We start from the raw sequence: 11,055 nt of genomic DNA on the forward strand, positions 1-11,055 counted from the left end.
GCAGGAATGTGTGTGGGCAGAAGGTTGGAAAACAAAGCAGATGGGAGACAAAGATGGGGAAATTTTAACTTAATATTCCTTTTTTTAACTTCCATTTTTGATCCATTTATTACTAGCATTTAAAATTTTTGCTTACACTACCTTAAATCAGGCAAGGAAAAAAAACACAAGCTGGAAAACACCACATGACCCAGGTTGGCAGTATAATTAACTGTAAAATGAGGGTTATAGCTATGAGCTTTACACATTTATACAGGATTTTACAATCTAGAAAAAAGTGCACATTAGTACACATTTAATCTTTATGACTAAAGGCAGATATAAATCTCCATAACAAAATATAAAAACTAGATGCAGCTTCATCTTGAAAGGAACATGTATAAAATCAGGCTAGGAAATGGGGAGGACAAGACAATCTCCAATGATTGTAACACCCTTCCACTGCTTAAACTTGAGCTAAAACAGAAAACAGCCACCAACTGTTCTATTAGATTTGGTAATTATCCAGATCTTAAAACTCTATACAATTTAAGTAAACTTATAAGGGATATTAATCTTTCTCTAAATTTAATTCAAAGTTCTTTTCAAAGCCTCCAAGGTAGAATTATTCCATTGTTTAAAATTAGAAATGTATTTAATATCCATGTAATAGATCAGCAGATGGATATTAATGGCTCATCTAGCACATTCACAGACAATACATTCCATAATCACTCTCTTTTAAATGGATGGAAGTTTAATTGACAATGTTGACTGGGTGACATGACTGGGATTTGAGTTTATGTTTCCTGGGAGAGAGAAAGGTACGGATGACCATATATATATATATCCTTTTGGGAAATTCCAACTATGTGTTTTGAGGACACTTTCATAAAAGGGAAAAAAAAGGTGAGATGAAAGCAGAAAAGCAGTTTTAAAATCGCCAGAAGTGCTTTCTTGTATACAAAATTCATGTAAAAGACCTATGGGACATAATATAGCATAGCACAAATGTCTTTGAAAAATATGGGACAGATGGAAAAAAAAGTTGACCCAAAAATATCACAAGGCAGAGGTCACCCAAGGTTATATAACATTATTATCCTAACTTCAGTGAAAATGAGCTCTAATGTATTCAAACTGAACTTCTGGTACTATCTCGTTCTGTTAAGAAAGAAAAAGGTAAGGTCTCTGATGCTTGAAAAGTTACATTTTAATACAACAAATAAACTGTCTGCTAAAAAAATTAACAAACTAGAAATTTATTATGTTCATTACGTTGTAGACTTAAAGTGCCAAACAAAACTATTAGCTATTATTCCATTACATAAACAAAAGAACTTAATTTACCCCAAGGTGACCATTTTTCTCCTTTTTTCAATAGTAGGTAAGCCACTGAAAACTGCAACCACAACAGCATCTGAATCCAAAGCTTGACACTGCCGGTCTTCAGATTTTGGCAGAATGTCACTGATACTGCCATGTGTCAAGGCTCGGGGAGAACTGTGCCTGCTCCCAGACTGAGAGCTTCCTGGGGAGCCTACAAAAAATGAAGGGGATATTCAGAAAGAAGGCAAACAAACAGAAAGTTCTCTCTCTAGTTTCCACGTTAGGAGATCTCACTATACATATAATTTTAAACTGCAGGAAAACTCAAAAACAATTTTAAAATATGACCTAGTCTTTTTGATGCCAGCTATTTAAAATTCAGGGCTCCAGAATATGGGGTCTAATGGCTGCACTTTCTTACTGATGGGTCTGTTCTGTGTGATCAAGGAACTTTCAAATTGAGTTTCAGCATTTTTGGTGTCTTTAGAGGTCTAAAGCTATAACATCAGATCAATTTCGAGTAACAGACATCTACCCACCAAAATCACATTCTAAACTCTCCAAACTTACCTTCAGACAGAGTTTGACAGTCTCCCTTTGAACGGCTATTTTCCCCAGAGTCTACTGCTCTTCGAAGTGACAGACTACCTGCTATACTGGACCGAGCTGGCTTGGGTGAATTACTCTTCTTATTTGTGGCTGTAAAGACATTTTAAAATATTTCTGATTATGATAAAATAGCACAAAACTTATTACCTAGGCAGTCAGTTTGTGGTGGTGAAATTCCTCAATGATTCCATTGTGGACCCCGTGGATTCTGAGTGGTTTGGATTTTACAGAAGTGGCCAAGCCAAGGAAACCATTCCCTTACAGGAGAGCACCCTGTACACACAGGACCACCTGGGGCTAAAGGCAATGGACAACGCAGGACAGCTGGTGTTCCTGGCTCTCGAAGGGGACCATCTTCAACTGTCTGAAGCATGGTTTTATGCCCACATCATACCCTTCCTTGAGTGAAACCCTTGTAGTTTGCACCAGAGCTCAGGGAACCCCTCACACTTCCAAACCAGTTCCCTCCATGGCCAAGCCTGAGCTCAGATCCAGCTAGCAACTAATCCTTCTCTTGTCACCATCTAACATGCCCTGCTTGGAAAGATCCAAGATTGGAATCTTATCCTTTGCCTCATCCTATCAGCATATGATGTTGAATGCAAGTTTAATTAGCTAAATAACCATGGAGATTGTTTTACAACCCTTTGATGTGGTCAGACTGTTTTACGAATCAGGAGTTTGCTGCAGGTCAGTGGCAGAACTGTGCCCAGGCCCGGAAGAGACTGAACAAAGTAAACCAATGAGATAGAGTCTAAGGCAGATGCCTTTCTCAGGAAAATCTAGCCACATCTCAAACCAAGAGGCCAGTACCCAGGCCTGAGGTATTCACATAAATGCTTTCTCAGCTGTGCTGGTGGAGATTTGACCAGTGCTTGGAAAGTATTGCTTGGATGATGTATCCACATTATTTCTTGAGGCTGTCCTCCTCTCTTTGAGTGTGCTGCTTTTTGTGGTGTTTTAGCTATTATTAGACAAATTCCGGCAGCCCACCACCTTGCCTTGGTAGCACTTTTTTTGTCTCCTCAGGTAGTGAGTGATGAATTAGTTTCTCTGTCACAAAAGCAGGGAAATAGCAGCCAAGGATTGCTTAAGGGAGGAAGTGTATGTATTGCTTAACTTAGATGGGGAGGGGGAGGTTTGAAGAAAAATGTAAAATGAAAAAGGAGGAGGTAGTTGGTTCTTTCCATTCCATTCCATCCTTGATGAACCTGTCCTTTCTAAACATGACTAGTGGTCTGGATTCTAGAGTCACTCTATTGCCGGCATTAGCAAAGAATGGGAGGAAAAATGTGAAGAGATCAGGCTTTCTAACTTCTGGCTCAAAAACCTGAGATTACTGCACACTTCAAACTGCTTCTGCTGTGTTCTGTGAAAAAAAGATTGTTTGCTCAAAAAGCTTAGGGAGTATTCCATATCCCTTTTCTCCTCTTGAAGATCAACCCATCTTAGAATATTAAGGACTCTGAGAATTCCTGTTACAGTACAGAACACCAACCTTAATCTACGGCTTCCCACACTATTTGAGCATGGACGTCTTAGCCCCCACTCCTTTATCCCATGAAAACCTAGCAACACTTTTTGGAAGACTGTTCTGAAGAATGCCAGTTTGCGGAAACGGTTAGCTGTACTTGGGGGAAGCACTTTGTTACTGCTGCAAAGTTTACCCTCTGTGATTTTTCTTTCACCTCTCTCAAGGCTTTTCAACTAAGAGGATGAAAGGTAAGAAGTGGGGACGTGTGAAAATAATTCTATGAAGTTGTCTAAAATAAAGAGTAGCTTCTTAAAAAAAAAAAGAATTAGAAAAAACGGAAACTAAATGGCCTAACATGCATAAACTCAAGGAGATGGAAAAATGATAAAAAGAAATAAAAAGAAAGCAGAAGAGATGCATTAAAAGGTAATAGGGCTTCTCTGGTGGTGCAGTGGTTGAGAGTCCGCCTGCCGATGCAGGGGACACAGGTTCGTGCCCCGGTCCGGGAGGATGCCACATGCTGTGGAGCGGCTGCGCCCATGAGCCATGGCCGCTGAGCCTGCGTGTCCGGAGCCTGTGCTCCACAACGGGAGAGGCCACAGCAGTGAGAGGCCCGCGTACCGCAAAAAAAAAAAAAAAAAAAAAAAAAAGGTAATAAACAGGTTCAACAAGGTAGTGGGATATAAGATCAACAATCAACTGACTTTTTATACATCAGCAAAGAACAAGCCGAGAATGAAATTAAGAAAACAATTCCATTTTCAATAGCATCAAATAGAATAAAATACTTAGGGAAAAATTTAACAAAGAAATGTTAAGACTTGTATATTTTTGAAAGAAAATAAAGAAAAAAGGAAAAATATTCTGTGTTCATTAACTGGAAGACTTAATATTGTTAACATGGCAATACTCCCAAACTTGATCTACAATACAGATTCAACATAATCCCTATAAAAATTCCAACTGTCTTTTTTTTCTTTGCAGAAATTGACAAGCTGATCCTAAAATTCATAGAAAAATGCAAAAGATCCAGAATACCCCAAAACACTCTTGTATGGAAGACTCACACTTATGATTTCACAACTTGCCATAAAACTACAGTATCAAGATTGTGGTACTGGTGTAAAGACAGCAGTATAGACCAATGGGACAGAACTGAGAGTCCACAAATAAACTCTTACATTTATGGTCAATTAATTTTTGACAAGGAGACCAAGATAATTCAATGGGCAAAGAAAAAGAAAAGACGGAGAATAACAAGTGTTGATAAGGATATGGAGAAATTGGAACCCTATATACTGTTGAAGAATGTAAAATGGTGCAGCTGCTTTGGAAACAGTATGGCTGTGCCTCAAAAAGTTAAACATAGTTCTCATACAATCCAGCAATTCCACTCCTAAGCATATACTTAAATAAAAACATATGTCCCCACAAAAATCTGTACATGAATGTTCATAGCATCGTTATTCATAATAGCTAAAAAGTGGGGAAAAAAATCCAAGTCCTCATCAACTGATGAGTAGCTCAAACAAAAAGTGGTGCCCACATACAATGAAGTATCATTCAGCCATAAAAAGGAATGAAATAACACATGCTACATTACAGATGGCCCTTGAACACATTATGCTAAGCCAGAGAAGCCAGATACAAAAGGCTTCATATTGTGTGATTGCATTTATATGAAAAGTCCAGAAGCAAATCCACATAGACAAAATAGATTAGCAGTTACCAGGGGGATAGGGGAAAAGGGAAGATGGGGAATAACAGCTCATGGGTATGGAGTTTACGGCAAGAGTGAAAGCAGCTCTTTTTGTCCCTTTCCTGTTTGCCCATTTCTGTTCCCCTCTAACCTTAAAAGAACCTAATTATAGGAATGAGATCATTAGGCAATTTAACCCAACTCTTGACTTTTGCTCTCCTGAATGCACACCATGCCTTGTTGATTCTTTTCCTAGAAAAAAAGAAGTAAGAATGAAGAATTTAGCAGTTTAAAAAAATGACTAGCTTTCTACTCCCAACAGCCCCCCTAAAGCAATCCTGCTTGGGATCACTTGGGCAAGATAACATCTGAAGGGAGAGTCAGCCAATGTGCACACAGACTGGAGAATGATGCAGAACCCAACCTCCTGCCTCGATGATTCACTGAGGTTCCCCCCCACTCCCACACCCCATTTTTCCCCTTAAAAACTGTCACGGCTAAGCATGATCTTCACAGTTGGCCTCTGGACACAAGTCTACCGTCCCCCCAGACTGCCGGCTTTTCTGACTAAAGCACCTTTCCTTTCTACTGACACTTGCCTCTCAAATTATTGGCTTTGGAGCAGCAAGCAGCCGAACCTAAGTTTGGTAACAAGAGGAGGGATGAAAATGTCCTAGACTTAGATAATGGTGACTGTCACACAATTTCGTAAATATACTAAAAACTGCTGAATTGTACATTTGGGGGAAAAAGGTGCTGTGAGAAAAATTATGACCAATTTCTCCACTGCAAAGTATACATAAACTATTGGTTAAGGGAAAAAAATGAAGAAGAGATGTATTAACAGAAACAAAGGCAGAAATTAACATAATAAAAAGAAGACAGTAGATGAAATAAATCTAAGAACTAGGTCTTTGAAGACATGAATAAAATGGACAAGCCTCTAGCAAGTCAAATCAAGGGAAAAAACAAAACACAAATAAGCAATGATATAACTGAAAAAGTTAATATCCCATATGTAGAGGAAGTTTCTAAAATTTAAGGGAACAAATGACTTTATACCAATACATTTATCTAATAAAATTAATTTTCTAGGAAAATTAATTATGAAAACTGATTTAAGAAGCAGCAGAAATATGAGACCAATAAACACACAGAAATGAAAAAGGCTGTTAAAGTTTTATCCCTGAAAGAACCACTAGATAGTTTTATGGATGAGTTTCATTACACTTTTAACAAGCAGATAACATGTTAAAATAATTTTACAGCATAGAAAAGGACAAAAGCTTCTGAATTTATTCTATGAGATTGGCATAAATTTGGAACTCAGATGTGTTAAGGATAGTATAATGAAACTATAGCTCAATTTTACTTATTGACTACATAGTCAAGAATCCTAAGTATTAGCTGGGACTTCCCTGGCAGTCCAGTGGTTAAGACTCCACACTTCCACTGCAGGGGGTGCAGGTTCGATCCCTGGTAGGGGGAACTAAAATCCCGTATGCCACGCAGCCAAAAAAAAAAAAAAAAAAAAAAAAGAATCCTAAGTATTAGCAAACTAAAAACAGCCAGTACAGTTAACCCTTGAAGAATAGGGGATTAGAGACGCCAACCCTCCGCGCAGTCAAAAATCCAGGTATAACTTTAGAGTCAGCCCTCCTTATCAGTGGTTCAGCATCCAAAGACTCAGCCAACTGCGGATTTATTGAAAAAAAATCTGTGGATAGGAGGACCCACACAGTTCAAACCCATGTTGTTCAAGGGTCAATGGTATATTAAAAAACTACAAACCAAAACCAAGTAGAAAGACTCATTCTAGAATTTCAAGAATGGTCAGTATTAGATAAATAATATAATTCTCTGTATTCACAAAGTAACAGGGCAAAATAATATGATTGTTTTGACTGACAATAAAAAAGCATTTGATATAATTCTACACAACTTCTTGACTTAAAAAAACTCTTAGTAAGTAGTGTTGACTGAAAAAAATGCACACCCTAGAAGTTGAGAATTATGTTTTATTTGGCAGAGTTTCTGAGGACTTCAAGCCCGGGAGGCAGCCTCTCAGAATAGTTCTGAGGGACTGTCCCAAAGAGGCAACGGAGGAGCCAGGATATATATGGGTTTTTTCAACAAAGACCAGGTAGTTGGCACATCAAAAGATTACAGTCAGTTACAAAATATCAAAAAAAACAAAAAATCCCACAGATATCTCAAGTTAATGAATTAGCACTTTTCTACCTATGGGAGTCTGGGCTAATTGAAATCATTCCTTTCTTTCTCATCCTGAATTCCCTCAGGACTCTGTCCCGTTCTGAATTTCCTCAGGCAGCTGCAACATCCTTTGTTTACTGATATGGCACTCAACATTTTTTCATTCACCGTAAGAAAAGAGGTAGTTTGGTGTAATGGTGAAAGCCACAGGCTTTAAGGTTCAAGTTCTTAGCTCTGCAATTACCACTGTGAAACTCTAGGACCCTTTAATGCCCCGTGCCTCAGTTTCTTTATCTGTAAATTGGGGATAAAAATAACTTGCCTCATCGAGTTGTTGTTGGGATTAAGTGAGTTAATACATGTGACTCAGAATAGTTAGAATGATACCTGGTACATAATAAACACTTAGTAAATGTTAACCATTATAGTAAATGTTAACCATTATTGTTGTTAGGAATAGAAGGATATATTTTTCAACTTGATAAAAACTACCTTTTGAGACATATAGCAAAATTCGAACTTAATGAGATTAAGAACTAAAGGAATTCCCAAATAGAGTTGAAAACATTACAAAAATTCTATTACTGCTATTAGTTAACATTGTTCTGAGGTCCCAGCCTAGACAATGCAATATGAAAAGTAAATAGGCAGGAAAGGAGTGGATAAATGATGACTATTTCCTGATGATATGATTGTCTACATAGAAAATTCAATATAATTGACTAATTTAAAAAGTTCACTAAGTGGGTTGAATACATATTAAAACCAGTAGTCTTCCTGTATGTCAGTAACTAATAATTAGAAAATATTATGGGGGGGGAAAGAGATCCCATCACAACAGCAACCTAAATTATAATATACCTAGAAATTAATAACAAGACACATGCAGAGCTTATATGAAGAAAACTAAAACTCTGAAGAAGTATATGTCCATAACAGATGACTTGAATAAATGGAAACACCACATTCCTAAATTTGAATGTTTTAGTACTGAAAAGATGTCAATTCCTCAAATTAAATGTTAATTAATGCATTAAATGTAACACAATTCCAGTCAAAATTAATTTCTGGAAGAGTAAACATGTAAGGGCCATCAAAGAAGTTTTGAAAACAAAAATAAAATGAAGGCTACAATAGCTACGACATGGAAGCAACCTAAATGTCCATCAACAGAGGAATGGATGAAGAAGATGTGGTACATATATACAGTCAAATATTACTCAGCCATAAAAAAGAACAAAATAATGTCATTTGCAGCAACATGGATGGACCTAGAGATTCTCATGCTGAGTGAAATAAGTCAGACAGAGAAAGAAAAATATCATATGATGTCGCTTATATGTGGAATCTAAAAAATAGGCTACAAATGTACTTATCTATAAAACCGAAATAGAGTTACAGATGCAGAAAATAAACTTATGGTTACTGGGGGGTGGGGCTGGATAAATTGGAAGACTGGGATTGAGACATACACACTACTACATATAAAATAAATAACTAACAAGTACCTACTGTATAGTACAAGGAACTCTACTCAATACTGTAATGGCCTCTATGGGAAAAAAATCTAAAAAAGAGTGGATTATATGTATTTGTATAACAGATTCACTTTGCTGTACAGCAGAAACTAACACAATATTGTAAATTACCCCAATAAAATTTTTTGAAAATTAAAATTAAAAAAAAGAAGGCAAACATATCACAGTATTACAAACTATAAAACTACAATGGTTAAAAAAGTGTGGGTCTGGTAGACAACACAACAAATATCTGGCTGAACAATATCAAATTTCTGTTTTTATATGTTAAAAAAAAGTTTCATGGGACTTCCCTGGTGGTCCAGTGGTTAAGAATCCGCCTTCCAATGCAGGGGACGTGGGTTCGATACCCGGTCGGGGAACTAGGATCCCACGTGCTGAGGGGCAACAGCCTGCATGTGCAACTACAGAGTCTGTGCACTCTGGAGCCCGTGTGCCACAACTAGAGAGAAGCCCGCATGCCACAACAAAGAGCCCGTGTGCCGCAACGAAAGATCCCACACAACACAACTAAGACCCGATGCAACCACAAATAAATAAATAAATATTAAAAAGAAAGAAAGAAAGAAAGAAAGAAGGAAAGAAAATGGTTTCTTGGGAATTCCCTGGCAGTCCAGTGGTTAGGACTCTGTGCTTCCACTGCAGAGGGCACAGGTTCGATCCCTGGTCGGGGAACTAAAATCCTGCAAGCCGAGTGGTGTGGCCAGAAACAAACAAACAAACAAAAAGTCTCATATTGGCAATTTCACCTGGTTCAACCTCTATGAATGAATTTAAAAACAGAACTATGTAAATATGGCAGTTTGGTCTATAATATAAAGGATGAGTTCCATATTGTTGAACAGAGCAGATTCTTCAAAAAACATGTTTCGTTTGCGTGGGTGGGTCAGGCAGTGGGGTGGATCACTGAACTTATTACCTCACACACCATCATGGAGAAAACAAATTACATATGGAATAATGACCTAAATGTAAAAAAGTTAAAAAACAAAAATAGAACTAAGAAAATAAGTGTTGTTTTTATAAACTTGGAGTTGAAAAGGCCTTCCAAATAAAAACATTAAATCCCCAAACCATGAATACTATTAATAGATCTTGAAATTTAAAAATTTAAAATTTCACGTTTAGCAGAAAACAAAAACAAGTGACAACAGGGGAAGTATCTGCAGAAATATGTAAAAAAAGCTTTTTGCAAAAGTCCATCCAAAAAGCATTATTTCTTTTGGTTTTAAATTTTTATTTCCTTGACAACTAGATATGGTTGAGTATCTTTTCATACATTTACTGCCTTTTTGTATTTCTACTTAGGTTAACAACCTAATCATAACCTTTACTCATTTTTCTATTATATTGTCATCTTTATTTAAGAGAATCCTATGTATTTGGCAATTATCCCCTTTCCTATTCATCTCTACTGTATTATTGCCATCAGTATCAAGCATTAATATATCCCATTTTAATAAACACACATATGGAGAGCCCAGAAATAAATCCTCATATACATGGTCAACCCAAGTATCCATCAAAAGATGAATGGGTGAACAAATGAGTATATACACACACCGTGGAATATTATGCAGCCATAAAAGGAAGAGAATATCAGCATCCCACAAGATATTCCTTGTGTCTGTTCATGAAACATCTATTCTTGAACAGATATTTTCACTGAATGGTACAACATGGATGAACCCTGAGAAGCTTATGCTAAGTGAAATAAGTCAACCACAAAAGGGTTGTTTTCACTTATATGAGGTAGCCAGAGAAATCAAATTCATACAGACAGAAAGCAAAATGGTTGCTGCCAGGAGATGGGGGGAGGAAGAAGGGAGAGCTACCGTTTAATAGGTATAGAGACTCAGTTTTGCAAGATAAAAAAAAAGTTCTGTGGATGGATGGTGGTGTTGCTGGCACAACAACATGCATGTACTTAATGCCATTGATAGGTACACTTAAAAAGGTGAAGATGGTAAATTTTGTTTAACAAAATGTGGTAAAATTTACCATGATTTAAAAAAAATTTTTTTTAATTAAACACAATTAGCATATGAACCAGCAATCCCACTCTAGGTATATACCCCAAAAAACTGAAAGCAGAGACTTGAACAGATATTGGCACACATGTGTTCATAGCTGCATTATTCATGACAGCCAAAAAGTGTTAACAACCCAAATGTCCATCAACAGATGAATGGGTAAACATAATGTAGTGTATA

The 11,055-nt window shown here is 37.0% G+C and overlaps 1 protein-coding gene across 2 annotated transcripts in view; it reads right to left on the minus strand.

Annotated features, from left to right (window-relative positions):
* TRIM37 (tripartite motif containing 37) overlaps positions 1–11,055 on the minus strand; it is a 115,053-nt gene that overhangs the window by 12,880 nt on the left and 91,118 nt on the right. For both annotated transcript variants that reach the window (XM_007449066.1, XM_007449067.1), the window contains 2 exons: positions 1,879–2,007; positions 1,330–1,519 (listed from right to left, as the gene is read on the minus strand). In XM_007449066.1, coding sequence (XP_007449128.1) covers positions 1,330–1,519; positions 1,879–2,007 — 319 coding nt within the window. The remainder of the gene's footprint in view (positions 1–1,329; positions 1,520–1,878; positions 2,008–11,055) is intronic.

The sequence above is a fragment of the Lipotes vexillifer genome, unplaced genomic scaffold (genome assembly GCF_000442215.2).
Source record: "Lipotes vexillifer unplaced genomic scaffold, Lipotes_vexillifer_v1.1 scaffold433, whole genome shotgun sequence".
In the NCBI taxonomy this organism is placed as follows: Eukaryota; Metazoa; Chordata; class Mammalia; order Artiodactyla; family Lipotidae; genus Lipotes; species Lipotes vexillifer.